The 19,280-nt window shown below is 41.5% G+C and overlaps 1 protein-coding gene across 1 annotated transcript in view; it reads left to right on the top strand.

The window, feature by feature from the left end:
* Positions 1-16,071, top strand: part of LOC134530970 (uncharacterized) — a 64,072-nt gene extending 48,001 nt beyond the window's left edge. Inside the window, exons 11-12 of the mRNA XM_063366361.1 lie at positions 9,230-9,393; positions 12,014-16,071. Of these exons, the coding sequence (XP_063222431.1) occupies positions 9,230-9,393; positions 12,014-12,068 (219 nt within the window). The 3' untranslated portion in view covers positions 12,069-16,071. The remainder of the gene's footprint in view (positions 1-9,229; positions 9,394-12,013) is intronic.
* Positions 16,072-19,280: the final 3,209 nt, after the last annotated feature.

The following is a 19,280-nucleotide window of genomic DNA, read 5'->3' as shown; positions in this document are numbered from 1 at the left end:
CCGAGAGTTAAAAAAAATTTACAAAATTTTAAAAAATGTATATATTTTTAAATGAATTATAATATATATTATTCCCGCGGAAGTAAATACCGATTGTTTGCGCAGTTCACGCCCCGTCTAGTCAGTCAGGGTGCACTTGATTTTATAAACACTCAGCGAGTTATGATGGAAGCCAAGGCTTCCGGTCTCGCGACTGCAGTGCACGGGCGTCGAGCGCATATCAGGAATTGGCGGCAGCGGCCCCGCCTACACGTGAGCGCGCCGTGATAACGCGTTGTAGGGGAGGGGGAGTGGTGTATTGTGTGCGTTCAATGTCAGTCTTGCTTGTGGTGCGCGATCGCTAGTATGTACGTTCCTGCAGACACGTGATGTTTTCAAAACATAAACTTCCTGGTGATGAGGAAAAGAGTAGTAAACGAAGGAAAAAAGTTCTTACCATTAAAGAAAAGGTTGAGATTCTCAAGAAACTAGATGCTGGGACTTCTGTTAAAAATCTCAGCCAATCGTATGATGTCGGCATTTCGACGATTTACGACATAAAGAAACAAAAGAATGAACTGTGTAAATTTTATTCGGACAGTGGTACGAAGAGAGGAATTGAAAACAGAAAAACAATGCAGGGTAGTAAATGTAGCGACCTTGATAATGCTCTTTATCAATGGTTTCGTTTGCGGCGAAGTGAAGGTGTTAGCATTTCTGGACAGATGCTGATAGAACAGGCAAAAATGTTTCATGCCGAACTGAATCTAACATACGATTGTGACTATTCGTTAGGGTGGCTTCATAAATTCAAAAAACGCCATGGAATTTCTTTTTTCAAAGTTAGCGGTGAAAAGCTTTCTGCAGATACAGCGGCGGCGGAAAAGTTTGTTGTTGAGTTCGCAGAATATGTGTTGGACAACAACTTAACAGCAGACCAAGTTTACAATGCGGACGAGACTGCTTTGTACTGGCGTTGTATACCTCGAAGCACGCTGTGCACTGCAGATAATCCTCACAGCGGGATGAAAGATTCTAAAGACAGATTGACCGTGCTTGGTTGTTCAAATGCTGCCGGTACCCACAAGCTGAAGCTACTCGTAATTGGCAAAAGCTTGCGCCCAAGGGCGCTAAAAGGTGTTAAAGTGTTACCCGTTGAATACCGAGCTACAAAAACCGCGTGGATAACATCTGCAATAACCACAGAATGGTTTGACAGTTTTGTGCGCCAGAGCCGGCAACACTGTAACAAGATAGGCTTAGACCCGCACTGCAAGATTGTCCTTTTGCTAGACAACTGCTCCGCGCATCCTGCAGCTGAAACACTAGACAGGGATAATGTTTCTGTCATGTATCTGCCCCCTAACTGCACTGCACTAATCCAACCGCAAGATCAGGGAATATTACGCTCCCTAAAATGTCGTTATCGCATGGAGTTCATGAAGCACTTTTTATCTTATCTGAATGGCGGCAAAACTATCTCAGAAATTAAAAAGGAATACACCATAAAGGATGTCATATGGTCACTAGCTCATGCATGGGAAGGTATGCCTGTGTCAACATTTCACAAGGCATGGTTTAAATTGTGGCCGACTTTGATTTATCGTGACGAGGTTCATGACAAGGGAAATGAAGCCGACTTCAAAGGTTTTGAACAAAAAAACGTGAACGAACTGCTGGAGTATGCCAAGAACATAACAAATCCAGAACTAGAAGACTTACAATTGCAAGAACAAAACATTGTGGAATGGTTTTGTGTTGATGATAATGTTCCCGTTGTGCATCACTTTTCGGATAAGGAGATATTAGACTCTGTTAAGTGTAACAAAGACGACGGAAACAATGAAAGCAGTAGCGATGAAGATGAACCACAGGAGAAAATCTCGCAAGATGAGTGCCTTCACCACATTGAACGATTAATAGCTGGCCTAGAGCAACGAAGTTATATCAACGACCAGCAAATTATGCATTTGTATATGCTTCAAAAACAGCTGACTGAAGAGAAGCACAAACGTGTGCGGCAACAACGCATTAGTGACATGTTCAAAAAAGCTCCTGTTTCCACACCTGCTTCAACTACGAGTGAGAACATTGACGATCCAACACCTGGCACCAGTGGCACAAACGTAAACAGTTACGTTCAGAGTGACAGTGACAGTGATTAACTTTAACTTCTCCTGTCTTTCACAATGTGTGACGATTTAGGTAATTTGTTGTTTAGCTTTTTAAATTTAAATTAATGCGACTGTTAAACAATGTTTCTTACACACAGACAAGTGGGGCCGTATACAGTGATTATTTCAATGCAGTTTATCTAAGTTCTAGGACATTATTTTTTATTCGCGGGACATGTGTAGCCTACAGTGAGTCATGGTAAGTGTTTTTTTATTTGTAATGTACCGTACCTAACTGTACCATGTGTTATTATTTTATATTTTATTTATGCAACATGTGGATACACCAAATCACTGTACAAACTATGTAAATTACGTAATTGTAACACAATTCATTGAATGTCAAACGTCTCGCCTACGTCTGCTTTCTTCGCGCGGACATCATGGTACTGTAATGTACCGTACCTAACTGTACCATGTGTTATTATTTTATATTTTATTTATGCAACATGTGGATACACCAAATCACTGTACAAACTATGTAAATTACGTAATTGTAACACAATTCATTGAATGTCAAACGTCTCGCCTACGTCTGCTTTCTTCGCGCGGACATCATGGTACAGTCACGTAGCTGTAGCGTGCTTCTAGGCAAGGTCTGATAAGCGTGCCCGTGGCAAGGTCACACCACCGGATGTAGTTGTCATCACCCTACCCCCACCCCCCTTGCCGTCCTCATCTACAGCTACAGGATGTTCACAAACTTCGGGAGCAATTTTTTTTTTCAATTAGGGGGCCTTATAGTCAATTTCTACTTTCCGGAATTTTCTACTATCCGGAATAGTCTAAGTCCCGACCATTCCGGATACAGGGTGCTCTACTGTACTAACAAAATTTTTATAGTATTATCAGTCCAATTTCAACTCAGCATTTAAACATTTCCAACCGGGTAAACTATTGAGTCACATACAAAAGAAAAAAATCATTTAAATAGTATTTACTATTAATATAAAAATTATTAAGTGCAAATAAAAAAATAGCCAATCTCAATGCAGTATAGTAGCGTAAAAAACTCTTATATAGAACAAATTAAGTTAGGAAATATGTTATATCTGCAATAATATTTAAAATAGGTAGGATCAATTATAAGTGGAATGCTAATACGAGTTGAGCAATTATAGCAACACTTTTACACAATTCCTTTACCAATATTTTACATACCATTTGGAACTGGGAAGATGCTTTCATCAAGCACATAAAATGATATTATTGTAGCATTTTCAATTCTACACCATTCAATTGTCATTGGGCAATGATGCTAATAGATCATTATTCTCAGGTAGGAGTTGCAAACTGTCTAAGAAGTGATGATTCGTAAAAGTCAATATTTGCTGCAAAGTTGATACACAAATGTGTAATCTGTAGCTATAGATAGTACTTGCAGAGCAGTAACCATTATCCTTGACGACAGCGATTTAAACCATCAGTTCGTAGAAGGAAGTATGACTATAAAGTCTTTTATGTTAATAAATTCTCAAATATATATAAATTCTTCTTAATATAATATTGACTATAAACATTATCAAATAGTAACTTTTTTATATAACTCTATAAATTCAAATTATCTTCTGTGGTATCACTTCCAAATTGAATATGAACTTCCTTTCCACAAGATGTATCAGAATATTCTAATAAGAAAATTTTCTAGCACATAAAATAAAATCTTAAATCAACAACTGTCATTTTTCATATAGCAAATACTAAATTTTAAAGACATTGCAAAAAAAAATTTTTATTTTTTTTTATTTTTTTTCCCATGGATATATATACAAATATTGCATAGAGTAGGAATGATTTAAAATATATTGATCAAAACTTTACCACAATGAAGTGTTACTCTATGAACTGGCCTAAACAATAAATATATTACAATTTTGTGGAATGTAACTCCATAATTTCTGTCATTTTTGTCACAATTTCTTTTATCTCTGTCACAAATAAGCAGCTAAGTTTGGTATTCGAAAATATTTTCAAATTAGGAGTACAGTAGTTCCTTAATGTTTTACCTTAAGTGAATTCTGGCACAGGAGTATCAATTGAAAACTGATTTATTTTAAATACTATCGGTTAGTAAAAGCCCTTGTCATTGCTACTAGTGAAATTCAAAGTTGAGATTGCTATACTTATTTCCATCTTATGGACTTATATTAGTACTATTACTTTATATACACAGATATTCTTCATATTATTACGAATTATTAAAACTATATAATAATCGTCATGGGAAAAACTACTGGGTTCGTAACTGGATAGCCCAATTAAAGAATTTACTACACAGTTTTATTGATTGCCAAAATTTACATCACTAACAAATAATCTTCTAGAAAATGCCTAATAATCAATTACACTTAAAAATGTTTATCCCCAGTCACTCAGTTTTTACACACCGCACACCTCGCTGGGCCGCAACTCAGGTGCAACTAACGCTGCAGCATCCCTCGTGGACCTTCGTCGCATGACTCCGTCGTCGCACTACGCCGCCGCCATCGCACTTTCCTTCGCCAAGGATCCGCTCGATGCTTCCGCTCAGAACTTCGCTCGGGACTCTCGCCGCACCCGCGGCACTCTCGCTCAGACTCTTTGCCGCAGAACTCCATCGCACCCACAGCACTATCGCCCCGGAACTGAACTCTCTCGCCGAGGAACTCCGCCGCAACCGCAACACTATCGCGCAGACTCTCTTGCCCAGGAACTCCGCCGCACCCGCGGCACTATCGCCCCGGAACTTCGCCGCCCCCGTGGCACTATCGCCGCGGGAAAAACTCCCTCGTAGGCCAGCGTCCTGGGCTTATATAGGCCCAGGTGCCACTTCTAGAAGTCACAAGCATGGCTGGGGTCAACCACATCATTCTGTGCCGACCCAACGCCAGAATTATCGAGACAGGTGTCGGCAGCTTACGGCCTGCGGAACTCCCTAGCTGCCAGGTGTCACGTAATGGTGCCGAGGCAGAGCGCCATGCGGGTAGCGGAGGGGCGGAGGAGGGGGGAGGCGACGACCCCCGCAATCCACCAGGCACGCGCGGCACGTCTCACGTTGCGGCGGCCACGTGACGACAGTGACCGTGCCGGGCCGCCAGCCAGCTCCAGACCTGCGTGTGCTGCGGCCCTGCTCACGTTTGTAACATTGCCCCTTCCTTAAATCTGTTGGTCCCGAACAGGTTATGCATCTACTCCTGGGTGTCCCCATGTTCCTCCATCGCAAGCTGTACAGCCTCACAAGATAACCCTCACTCGCAGTAGATGTGGCTTCTCTTGTCACCCGGTGACACTTCTGCGTCGCAGATGCCACACATCGTTCAGCCAACTGTCCGAGCCAAGCCGACCATTACCGTGGACGTGCCCAATACTCATGAGAGAATTGCTTATTGCCTTCCAACGGTTTCCTTGCTTCTCTTTTTCTCTCTATTTCTTCTCACAGCATTTCTTCCCAGCTCTTCTTCGTCTCTTCTTGGTTCCTCATTCCTTCATGGTTCTTCTGAATCTCGTCTGGGCTGCATTTAGTTTCTTCTTTTACCATCTTGATGACTCCTTGTGTTATAGTCTCTTCTCAGTCTTTCTTCCCCTGTTCTTGGTCTTTCTTCACCTCTTTTTGGTGTTTCGTTTCTTCTTGTTTTTTATCATCTCTTCTTTACGTTTCCCAATTCTTCCTGACTCATGTTTGTCATTTCTCTACTTTTATTCATCTCTTCTTGGCATTTTCCCCCCTCTCTTCTGTTTATTTTCATTTCTTCTTATTCAATATTCATCACTTTGTGAACCATCTTCATCACTTCTGTGCTCATCTTCAGCTCTTCTTTGATCTTCTTTTCCTGGCTGTTCTTTTCTCCTTGGCTGTTTTCCTCTTGGCTGTTCTTCTCTTGGTTGTTATTCTCTTGGTTGTTCTTCTCTTGGCTGTTTTTCTTTTGGCTGGTCTTCTCTTCTAGGCCTATCTTCATTTTGGTTGTAATTTCATTGTTCATTTCTTCCTGGCCATTCTTTATTTCATCATGACCCTTCTTCATTTCCTCTAGGCTATCATTTTACCCGCTCTTCGTTTCTTCAGGATGGTACTTACTCTCATTATTTTCACTCTTCACATCCTTCACAGAGTTCTCTTCATACCGGTTCTCATTGCCCTAATGTCATTCAACATTTCTTCCGCACCCTTCATAATTTCATCCAGCCTACTCTCCAATTTCTCCTGATTACTCTTCATCTCTCTTGACCGTTATCAATTTTATGATTCATTTCATCCAGCTTACTCTTCATTTCGGCCAAGAATTCCATTAAATTTTTATGCTTGTCTGCAGCCATCTTCCTTTATAACTTACTAATTAACCAAACTTAATAATTATTTATTCCTTTTTCTGCTATTAATAGAAAACCTAGCCAAAACTTCTAATAAAACTAGCAATTACTCTCTTTAATTTTGACCTAGCCTAAACTTTTAATTTACTAACAATAACTCTTCTAATTTAAAACTAACTCAAACTAACTATATTTCCTATCACTAATTGCAATCTTGAAAATCTAAATTATTTTTTTAATTCACTATAAACCAATCCTATATTCTTTAATTATGGCTATCCCACTTCTGACACCAAAATTTTACGAATTATTAAAACAATATAATAATTGTCGTGGGAAAAACTACTGGGTTTGTAAATGGATAGCCCAATTTAAGATTTTACTACACAGTTTTAATGATTGCCAAAATTTGCGTCACTAACAAATAATCTTCTGAAAATGCCTAATAATCAATTACACTTAAAAATGTTCATTCCCCAGGCACTCAGTTTTTACACACCGCACACCTCGCTGGTCCACACCTCTGGCGCAACTCTCGCCGCAGCACCCCTCGTGGACCTTAGTCGCCGCACTCTGCCGCCACTGCTGTCGCACTTCCCTTCGTCGAGGTTCCACTCAACGCTTCGCTCGGAACTTCGCTCGGGACACTCGCCGCACCGGCGGCACTATCGCCGCGGGAAAAACTCCCTCAGAGGCCAGCGCCCTGGGCTTATATAGGTCCAGGCGCCACTTCTAGAAGTCAAAAGCGCGGCTGGGGCCGACCCGACGCCAGAATTATTGAGACAGGCGTCTGCAGCTCGCGCGATAGCCTGCAGAACTCCCCAGCTGCCAGGTGTCAGGTAACGGCGCCGAGGCAGATCGCCGCGCGTGGAGTGGGGAGGGGGGGGGGAAGCCAGGACCTTTGTAATCCACGAGACGCACACAGCACGTCTCACGTTGCGGTGGCCACGTGAGGTCAGTGGCCGTGTGGGGCCACCAACCAGCTCCAGACCTGTGCGCGCCGCAACCCTGTTCACGTTCATAACAATATCTATGTATATCTGTTATGTCACTTAGAGCAGTTTGTGCTCATTTTCATTAGTATTACATTCTGTCGCTACTCAAAACCAACTCTTCTCTGATCAACTAGTAATTTGTATCAATACTATACAGCTCAATACTGGGCAATTTGCCTTTTTAACATAGAGTAACTTAGAAACTCCCTAGATAAGTTTGGAAAAGTAGTAGGAATTTCAAATTTAACTGTGTCTCTTGAAGCACATTTCATATTGCTTTGGAGGATTGTACTGTTTTGATGAATATTGTTTGACGTACATTAACGTTCCTTCTCCATATTGAAAATTACAGTTTTTGGCATGGTAATTACATTCATTATACCAGTACATGTCATACACTGTATTAAATTGGGAAAATTCCTCTCACTAGTAAGTAAAGGTTTGGGACTTGTATAAATCCATTGCTGTTAACATCTGCTACACAGATTTATTTAAGATTTTATATTTTAGTGGTAGCAATTTCAAAAGATGGTTATAATAAATTACTTACATATTTTTTTCTACATCTGCATTTGACACTATGAATAAATAAATTAGTAATTTGTAAGACAAATTCACTTGAAGGATAGTAGTTTTTCTCTCAAATGTTGATAACATACTGGATGCCTTAGGAACTGCAGGATCAAAGATGAAAATCATTTTTGAAGTGAAACTTCTTTGGGCACGATGGGAGTAAAATTTCAAGGCCAAATTTTAATGGAACGTTTTCGTGAAACATTGTTATGAAACAATTTCTGGCGCTAAAAGGTTGCGGACGGTGCAGAGAACTTGGTGAGCCGCGGGCTCCACATGGCGACATGCAGCTCAGGTTTAACCCCGCCATGCTGCAGGGATAGTCGGGTTGCTGTGGTTGGAACCGCCTACACCTGACGCCCCTTGACTTGCTGTCATCTAGTAAGGGAGTATTTGGATAGAGGGCAACAAAAAATTTTAGAATTCTTTTTTTGACATGAAACAATGGCTAGAGATACTATGTTAGTAGAAAACTGCTTTAGTTTGTGGGTCACGTGAAGTGTAAAAGTGTAGTGGGTGGATGAGAATTGCTGATGTAAACAAAATTTGTTTTCCATATTGTACTTTGCTTGAATTTTTAAAAAATAAAAATTAATGTTTGTTGAAAGGTACAAGAAGTTTTGTCATCTCAGTTTTTCAAATATTAAGCTACAACTTAAAGTACAACTAGGCCACCGTATTTTAATTCAGACTTAATGTTACATAGGATCTAGGTTTGCTTACTTATTGTTGGCATTTGTGGATTAATGTAATAATTATGACAGGTGTAGTCGCCCATGTTAAATATCAGATATTTTCTTCTCGCAGTTCCAGACATTAACTAATTTGTAAATACTAGGCTGTAATAATATCTAATAGCTTCGTAGTACTACGTAGTGCTATGTCAGAAATATGAATAAATTACTCAGAATTGAAAGTATAGCTAATAAAAAATGGGAAATTCAAGATGGCAAGGCCGTCACTTTAATAATCTTGGTTCATGAAGAGTAAAGTGTAAAATGTAAATTAGGTTCCATAGTTATGCACGGAAAGGCTTGATGTTAGAGACAGAATATAGTAGGTTGCGAACCACTTTGGTTCTAACTTGGGGATTGTAAACTAATGAGAATAAAGAGTCATGCCGGAGACTGGAATTCAGTCATAAACCATTATTTTGCCACAAAAGAAATGTATTTGTTGTATTTGAGAGCACAGTCAACATATTGGCCCTGGGTTACACAGGGCAGGCATGATTACGCTGCCGACTATCAGAACTCGGCGGCTACAGCGACGAACCTGATGCATCTCCAGGAGATGGGGTTCCTGGATCACGAGAGGAACACAGCCCTTCTCCACCAGCATGGGAACGACCTCAACAGAGTAGTGACGGAGCTGCTGTCTCAGAGGTAACAAGTTGGTTTTTAAAACTGCATGAAGCAGGTGAAAGTCAAACTTGTACATTTTTCTATTGTCAACAATTTGTGATGAAAGAAAATGTCCTATGCTTGAAATATCCTGGGAAATATTTGTTATTGGAGTGTATTGCTGTTTATGTTAATCTGTTAAATTTTTTGACATATGTACTTCTTTATAAATTAATACCCTTTATTTGGTAAATTAGGATACTTTAGGCTGTATTCCATTACCATCTCAGGGTGTGGTAAGAAAAGTTAAATGTAAGTTTAATGTAAAGAGAAAGCTTTGCTAATGAGATCACCAGTCAAGGGTTCAGTTCGTCCAATTTCGAACATAAAAACAGAGACGGACTCGGTTGTGTAATTTTATTTTTTAGGAAATTATTCTTGTTCTCTAGTGACTTTAGACATAATTACTAGTCTTCTTAGAACTTCATTAATAATTAGGGAATCCTTGCTTTACCTGTATCATTTTAGGTATATCAACTTCTTAAGCATGAGTTTAAAAAGTTTTTACTTATCAGCCTACATTGGTTTTGTTTGCTAGGCTTGCCAGGTAATCCACCTTCACTCCTTTGACAGTATTAGGCTTGCATTTGAAAACTATAGTTATACGAACAGACATTTTGCACGAGGCACGATATGTGTAGTCTTCAGGTTTTGTAAACATTATGCATTCATATCCAGTAAACACAGCCGTTCCTACCACCACAGATTTGTGCACATGAAAAGGATTGTTAAGAACAACATTAAGGCCTGCAAGCATCTTCCTGACTTTTCTCACTAGTTCTCATGTTCTCAAGCACTAGCTGTGCCAACACCACCTTATCCATCAATTAATTTTTGTTTCCAAGATACAGGCACTTTATCCCGTGACATAACGCAGTATTCAGCACTTCTCAATCATTTCACAAGGCACCTGCTCACCTGAAATGGAACTGACAACCACACAACCTTGACACTGTTGGGCATCTGTCCATCAATTGTGATGTATTTAGCTGGGCGGCTGGTCTCAAATGTTCACTCTTTATCTGTTGATATCTGAGAGACACTTTGGTATTCTTTAGAGAGTTATGTAACTTCTTCGAGGCATAGTGGAGAGGGCAGTCTTGGGAGAGTTGCTGTAACTGTTTTATTATGGAAAGAACACATTTTCTAATTATTATCACCTATGTGACATAACACTTCTCTTCAATACATAAGACATTCTTAATTTTTAATCAGATTTTAATTACCTGAAAATAATAGTGGGTTCATACAAGATACCGATCTATTACAACTGTGTGCAAGAACTGTCTGAAGAACGTGTAAATAAAACATTCTATAATGAAATCCTGCCATTAAGAACTGCTACTGCCATATGTGTTTCCAGCAAGTAATACATAAATTTGTCTTCAACAAAGCACACAAAGAGGTTCACACTTGTAAGAAGCATGGGGATGAGAAACCTGTAGTGTGTCTCATAATTGACTGACTCTACCATTGAGTGTGTCACTTTTGAGCATTGTACTTCTCATTTTTCTTTACTATCTGATCTGGACTGATCTTACCGGCTGTAAAGATTTTTCACTTCAAAAAGATTATGTAAAAAGTAACTAATGGTTACTATCAAACATTTAGTTTTAATGATCTCGGCTATAGAAACATGTAACTTGAAAAACTAAATGCTTTGTGTCTAAAGAGTAAATTATATTGAGCAAGTTTACTAGCTAGTACTTCACTGCGAAGAAGCTTGTGCACAATTGAGCATGTTGTCACTAGCTAGGCAAGTCTCAATTATGCATACAAGATGACTTAAATTTGCTCACTCACTATTGGTTTTGCATAAGGTTATGTAAATTTTGTTTCAATTTTTAATAAATTAAATTTAACATGAACATTGTTCCTTCTTTTTAGCATTGTATCTTCAAATATTTTTATTGAGACCTCAACATCTAATCAAAACAAAGCTATGACAAGCAAGTAGTGAGAAAAGTAAATCAATCTACACATTTACTTACCAGAGAAAAATGAAAACTAAGTTATGAATCAGCATGATTATATTGTGCTGTTTTGTTCTCAAAATTAAATTTCTTAATAGAAGTTAGTCAATTTTCTCAATATAATTAATATTTAAACTCACCTCTCATACCACTTTTAACTTCTGTGGTTCACAGCCTGAATCTAGGAAAGGGAAACAACAGATATTGTCTGTGTCTTGTAATTGGTCTCAAAATTGACAGTTATCAAAAATAGTACTAATGCCATGCTTGGAGAATTTTGGTGACTAAAAAAAATTAATGACTAAAGATCTTAGGTTTAAACAGAAATAACCAACATTCTTGTAGATAGTGTTTTAGGAAATCAGTGAGAAAAAAATTTAATAGTCTTTATTATTTGTATTTTTCCAAGACATTTATACCCTAAACTTTACTTCTTAAAATATAAACCATAGCATTATGTACACATCTTACAATCAACTCTTGAAACTGGAATTTCAACATTTTTAGGGTTATCATTATATTTACACAAGAGATCTTCAATAATTGATGTAGTTGAGTATACCTGTGTTCAGAAATAGATAATGCAGACTGCAGCAGTAAATAGTTCATTCTCATGTTTGTTGTTGCAGGGAGGCTGGTGATAGTGAAGTTCTACGGCAGACTTCTAATATCTGTCTAGATTAGACAGGGAATCAGTTAATGAAGATGTGATTGCTTCAGGGGTGAAAAGTTAGAAGTTGTTTATTTAAAAAATATATATATAAATGTGAAAACTAAGTATTATGTTTTTATTCAATATGCAGTAATATTAATTATCTATATATTTAAGATTTACTATTGAATAATTTTTTTTTTTTACTTGTGTACTTAAAATATAATTTTTAAGTTCTTAATTCAATTCTTTTTTCCTCCCCAATTTATGCTTGTATTGTGCATGTCTTCATTTTATTGTTAAGCTTAAATATTGCTTTATACTATATATCAATTTTTTTTTAAATCATAAGACCTGTAAATCTGGAGGTTTTATGTACATTGATTTAACTGTAACAGCAGTTATATTTTATATTTCATAATTATATACCATATTAATTTAGGATATGGTAAAAACAAAAAAATTTTTAGGGAATTGGTGGTGTTATACATATTTAGAATATTTCCATATGATTGGCGAATGAAATTATTGATGCACCACTCCATTTTCTTCTACCATTTTACTTTGTGTTTGATGTGAGACCGTAAAGCATCAGTGTGAAACTGTTTGAAACTTAGTATTCTCTCTTTGCTGTAGATGTTTTCCTCAATCATACATGTGTCTAGTATTGTTTTTGTGTAAGTGTATGAAATGTGTAATTTTTTTCTAGGTTTTTGTGTTTCGAAAAGATATAGAGTTTTGCACTATAATGCCATAAATTTTATTTTCCTGCAAATACAGGTATGCTCTGGCTAGCAAAGCACTGAAATGTTCTAAAGAAGACAGTTACAGAAGTTTTTAAAGTGCATTGATGCAATTTGGGCTCAATTTGGCTTGTATGGCAGGAAGGAAGCTAGGGAAAAAAGATCAGTGTTGTTGTTAAGCAGTATAATTCTCTTAAATGCAGAACTGAGTATGTATTCAAAACACCCAACTACATATTTCAATAATTTCCCTCATATCTGGCAAGAAGTGTTAATTTTGAAATTAACTAAAATGTTCTGCGACTAATTTGGTTTTATTTTCCTCTTCTGTCAAGTAATAAATTAGCTTTGGCTTGGTAATTTTTCCTTTTACTAAACCTTTATTATTCTGAAATATTTTATATATTTTCCTTACTCAGAGCAGCATTAGTCCTCATTGGCAGAAGATGCTTTATTTGCCCTGGAGTGTTGGGCAAAGTTGTGTCAAAGAGCTTTACCAGACTCCTGCAACATTACTCAACTTGGCTGAATGATGATTTTATGACTGGTCAAGTCTTTATATTTTGGTCATCCCCACAATAGATGTTTTCTTTTGGAATACCTTTTCCTGTTGGTATTGTTAGTGTGTATCCTTTTGTTGGAGTTATTTTTCTGCTTAAGTTGTATGTGGTAAAATTTTAAGTTCATAAAATTCCAAAAAATAAAAAATAAAATTACAAAAAAAAAACAGTTAGGTACTGAAAAGTATATGGTTCTATAATCAAGCAGAGAAGAAGTTACTGTGAATAAATAAAAATTTACATTACAGAATCGCTGGCATTGTTAAAAGATTTTCCAATTAGGTGTTTTAAAGGTAATAGAATCATCAAATATCAGTTAGTAAAAATACCTAGATTCAAATATGCAAGGTGCAGAAGTTGTGAAAGTGAAGATGCTAGATGAATATGTGTGGGTGTGTGTGAGTGAGTGAGTGAGTGAGTGAGTGAGTGAGTGAGGTACTCATAAAGCAGCTCTCACACAATGCAAGATGCAAAAAAAATTTGCAGATTTTGAATTATGAATTTCATTAATTTTACCTGCTCAGCATGACTTGCTAGCGATTGAGATGAAAAACATGAATGACATAGTCCTTTAAATTGTGCAAGGTTGAGCGAGTTGTCAGGAAAAAGAAAATTTAGTGAAGCTACAGATTACTCTGAAAGAGTAATTCCTTATTTATATACATATATATATATTAAATATGTAGTAATGTAGTTCAGACTTCCAATAGTACTACTTTTCAAGCACAAAAGATGCTCAGTTTTTTTAATACAAAGTTACAATAGACCAGTAGACAAGTGCATCATGAACTTGTACACTGTTGGGACCATCAAATACTTGACCTGCAAAGGAGTGTTCTGAAAGAGTGTTAACCTTGCAAAACGTGGGTGCCTCGATAGTTTGAAATCCAGGTCTTCGTATGAGATACATCTTGCATTGTCTGAAACTTGCTAGTTTCATAATGTGACTATTTTCTTTCACTAGATGTGCTTGTATGTTTCATTATGGAACGAGGTGAGTCATGGGGACAGTACATTGTAGAGTTTACTAAGTTTGTGCATGAGTTTATTGTACATAATTTATATTATTATATATGAGTAAATTTAATTGAACTAGCACAGTTTAAACCATTTTAATTAGGTAATTTACTTGTAATTGTATAACATAGGATAATTTTAAATGAAATGATTTATATTAACCAATATCCTTGCAGCATAGTTACAGTGGGTTGAGCATGGAACACATTTTAATAATATTGAGTAGTTTCGATAATGTATTTAAGTTTGAAGCTCTTTTTGGGACAGGGAGGGGAAGAGTAAAGCATTATTTAGTAGGTTTTTTTCATCTTGCTCTTGGTATTTTCTCTGTAATGTAACTGTTCTTTTCCCACTTGTAACTGTATCCATATCCCACATAAATTGAACTCTCTTCTTGTTGATTATATGTGCTACATATTCTGAGATTTAGATGGCTATTGACATGTGGTTACACTGTAGGTACAATAAACTTACTTTAATTTTGTGCATCAATTCATACACCTTGTCTTTGTGTGAGTTTATTTCAAGCTGTGAAAGTGTCTCATTATAGATATAAGACATTATACTTGTATTCAGAATGTATTGAATGTTATTAGTGATAAAATCTGTAATAAATGGTAAATAAAGGTATATATATAAGTATTGATCTCAGTTGTCTGCCTCTTTTTAATGACTGCCCCATTTAACACTGTTTTGTATGTGTTGTAAATGGAGACTGAACTTGTCTCGCACACCATGCTGATTTATTTTTCGTTTTCTCAACGGTACTATTATTTAGTGGCTGTTTCTGTAATTTTAACATGATACCTACTGACGACAGTCGTCGTACCCTCCCAGATGCAAAGGCCGTACCTGGCCACCGACGTGGGCCTGAGGTAGTGTGTTTTCCCCAGTGCAACATCGGTGAAGTGCGACGGCCAGGGACGCATCCGCGTGCGCCCTAGCGTGCCAGTGAGCCTTTTTTGTGCAATAGATAATTCTGTGTTTGTATATTTTTCCCAAATGGTCATGGGACTCAACAAGTATGTAAATAATGTAATCGTAATTTATTAATTCTGTAAATTTGCTTTTGATTAATGTTTCGTTTAGTTGTGTAAATATTCTGTGATTTTCTCAAGTGTTTCGCCGTGCTAGTATGTAATTGCAGCCTGGCACGCCGCGGGGCGGGACCTCTCCCACGTCGGCCGATTGCTCCTCCCCTCCCCCGCAACCCGCGGGCTCCGGCCCGCTGGCGGGCGGAGAAGGGCAGTCGTGTTCAGGGCTCGAGCAGAGACAGACGTGTACGCCGCTCCGCGCTGCTCGCGAGGCGCGTATCCTGAGCTCGTGGCCAGTCGTACGTTTAAGTTCACGGATTGTCGCGGCAGCCGAGCTGCCTCCGCGAGTCGTACATCCAACTGAGTTTACGAGTCTTTCGAGTTACGTTACCAGTCGAGAGTTCCAGAACGCGGACGCGTAATTACGGGTCACTGAACCTTCGTCGTCTTTACGAAACATTACGTAACGGGCCGCGCACGTGTTGCGCTCCTTCGCGGAGTAACCTTAATCGGGGTCAGTATTACGTGGGAAAATTCCCAATCCATGTCGGGACGTGTTAACGGACAGTACGGTCTTACGGGAGTCCTGGTCGCCGCGGGAAGGGCGCTTGTTCCGCGACGGTTCCGCCAGGCTGCGGCAGGCTCTAAAATGACAATAAAAGAGGTTCGTGAAATCGTCAACGCCGAGTTATCCTTGGAACAGCCTACCACTATCCCTCCTCACCTAACTCTCCCTCCAGGTCCCGCATTACCCGGTCCCGGCCACGTTGGCCTGGACCCACACCTCACCGACGAGAGCAGTACGGGCTTAACTGGACAATCACGTAAACGGGGAATCAGGGACCTAAAGCCGAGGGACGTCATTTGGCGCCCAACTAGTGTGGCCGTAAGCACACGCAAACGCACGCAAGCGCACGTAAGCGCACGCAGACAGGAACGTCAACACGTCAACGCCAGGACGAGCCGCGGACCTCGCCGCGAGTTCCCCACGCCCGAACGGCCAGGAGGCCGGGGGCGGTGGGGGACAGACGGCAGCACAGCTGGGGCAGGTCGGCCCCAAGGAGCAGGAGCTGCTGCGAATTCCCGTCCACGCCAATGGACGGGAGATGCTGGCCCTGGTGGACACCGCCGCCAGCCGATCGTCACAGCAGGGGGGCATCACTCAGGTAACATTGAACATCGTTGGTCACGTTAGCCACATCGAGGCCTGGGTGGTCCCCGAGCTCCGCGAGGGGCTGATCCTGGGAGTCCCGTGGCTGTACGAGGTCGACGCCACCGTGGAAGTACGAGCTGGGCGGATGCACTTCCGCTGGGTGGAGGCGTTCGCAGTATCAAGCGTGAAGGCCGGCACCGTGATTGCCCTGCTTGAGCGCGAGTTCTTCCTGCGATACGGGTACCCCGCGGTCCTGCTGACGGACAACGGGGTGCAGTTCACGGGGAGAAACTGGCGAATGTCCTGCGCGGGATGGGGGGTGGAGCATCACACGACGCCCACCTACCATCCGCGCGCGAATCTGACCGAAAGGCGGAATCAGGACATTAAAACTCAGCTGCGCATCCGGTTGGACGAGGACCACACCAAGTGGGACCTGCACCTGCCGACGCTGCTGTTTTGCCTGCGCCGTCGGACGAACGTGGTCACGGGCCATTCCCCCACTGAACTGGTGCAGGGCCAAAACCTCGCCTTGCCCGGGGAAGTGCGCACTACCCCCGACTCTCACGACATGACCGCGGACGAATTGCGCGAAGACGCCCGACGTCGCCAAGCTGACTACCTGGCCCGACGCACGCCGCAGACGCACCAGCCCCCAGGACGATTGGAGCCTGGCCAGCAGGTGTTTGTCAGGTGTCACTACCTGTCGTCTGGCGAGAGGGGCTTTTGCGCCAGTCTGGCTCCTAAGTGGTCAGGACCACAGGAGGTAGTGGACAGACTGGGGACCACCTCGTACCTCGTACGTCGCACCGACGGACGGACGACTAAAGTACACAGAGACGACATCCGACTGATAAGACGATCCGCACGACGAGGATGACCACGATGACAGCGGACCAGTGGTTGGTGACGGAGCCGATGATGACGTCACCGAAGGAGTACTGGCCGACCTCGGCGACCCCATGGTGGCACCACCGGAGCCGGACCTGGGACGTCGACGGGGACACGCCCACCCCAGGTCACAGCGGGTGGTAAGCAGGGACGTTGACGGGGACGACGACACACGGGACGGGACACACGGTATCCGCCACGATGACAGTGGACCGGTGGTCCAGGACAGGGCCAATGACAACGTCGCCGTAGGAGTACTGGTCAACCTCGGTGACCCCGTGGTGACGCCACCGGATTTGAATCAGGGACGTCGACGGGGACACGCCCACCCCAGGTCACAGCGGGTGGTAGGCAGGAACGGAGACGGAGACGATGACACCTGGGGCACGACGCACGAACGGGCCCGCATCACAACACCGACTCAGTCCCCTACGAGGGGACATCAAGGGGGAGACGGCGGTTTTCGGCTGGCAAGAGGGGGCGGGGCAAGGACGCCCGTCAGGAGGGGCGGAAAGGGGCCCGCGTGGCGTGAGCATGGCAGAGCTGGAGCGCTTTGTGGACCGGGTCTTTGTGTGAGTTTATTTCAAGCTGTGAAAGTGTCTCATTATAGATATAAGACATTATACTTGTATTCAGAATGTATTGAATGTTATTAGTGATAAAATCTGTAATAAATGGTAAATAAAGGTATATATATAAGTATTGATCTCAGTTGTCTGCCTCTTTTTCATGACTGCCCCATTTAACACTGTTTTGTATGTGTTGTAAATGGAGACTGAACTTGGCTTGCACACCATGCTGATTTATTTTTCGTTTTCTCAACGGTACTATTATTTAGTGGCTGTTTCTGTAATTTTAACATGATACCTACTGACAACAGTCGTCGTACCCTCCCAGATGCAGAGGCCGTACCTGGCCACCGATGTGGGCCTGAGGTAGTGTGTTTTCCCCAGTGCAACATCGGTGAAGTGCGACGGCCAGGGATGCATCCGCGTGCGCCCTAGCGTGCCAGTGAGCCTTTTTTGTGCAATAGATAATTCTGTGTTTGTATATTTTTCCCAAATGGTCACGGGACTCAACAAGTATGTAAATAATGTAATCGTAATTTATTAATTCTGTAAATTTGCTTTTGATTAATGTTTCGTTTAGTTGTGTAAATATTCTGTGATTTTCTCAAGTGTTTCGCCGTGCTAGTATGTAATTGCAGCCTGGCACGCCGCGGGGCGGGACCTCTCCCACGTCGGCCGATTGCTCCTCCCCTCCCCCGCAACCCGCGGGCTCCGGCCCGCTGGCGGGCGGAGAAGGGCAGTCGTGTTCAGGGCTCGAGCAGAGACAGACGTGTACGCCGCTCCGCACTGCTCGCGAGGCGCGTATCCTGAGCTCGTGGCCAGTCGTACGTTTAAGTTCACGGATTGTCGCGGCAGCCAAGCTGCCTCCGCGAGTCGTACATCCAACTGAGTTTACGAGTCTTTCGAGTTACGTTACCAGTCGAGAGTTCCAGAACGCGGACGCGTAATTACGGGTCACTGAACCTTCGTCGTCTTTACGAAAAATTACGTAACGGGCCGCGCACGTGTTGCGCTCCTTCGCGGAGTAACCTTAATCGGGGTCAGTATTACGTGGGAAAATTCCCAATCCGTGTCGGGACGTGTTAACGGACAGTACGGTCTTACGGGAGTCCTGGTCGCCGCGGGAAGGGCGCTTGTTCCGCGACGGTTCCGCCAGGCTGCGGCAGGCTCTAAAACGACAATAAAAGAGGCTCGTGAAATCGTCAACGCCGAGTTATCCTTGGAACAGCCTACCACTATCCCTCCTCACCTAACTCTCCCTCCAGATCCTGCATTAC

The sequence above is a fragment of the Bacillus rossius genome, chromosome 3 (assembly GCF_032445375.1).
Source record: "Bacillus rossius redtenbacheri isolate Brsri chromosome 3, Brsri_v3, whole genome shotgun sequence".
Classification (NCBI taxonomy): domain Eukaryota; kingdom Metazoa; phylum Arthropoda; class Insecta; order Phasmatodea; family Bacillidae; genus Bacillus; species Bacillus rossius.
The sequence above is the reverse complement of the archived record's forward strand: the minus strand, read 5'-3'. Positions and strand labels throughout refer to the sequence as shown.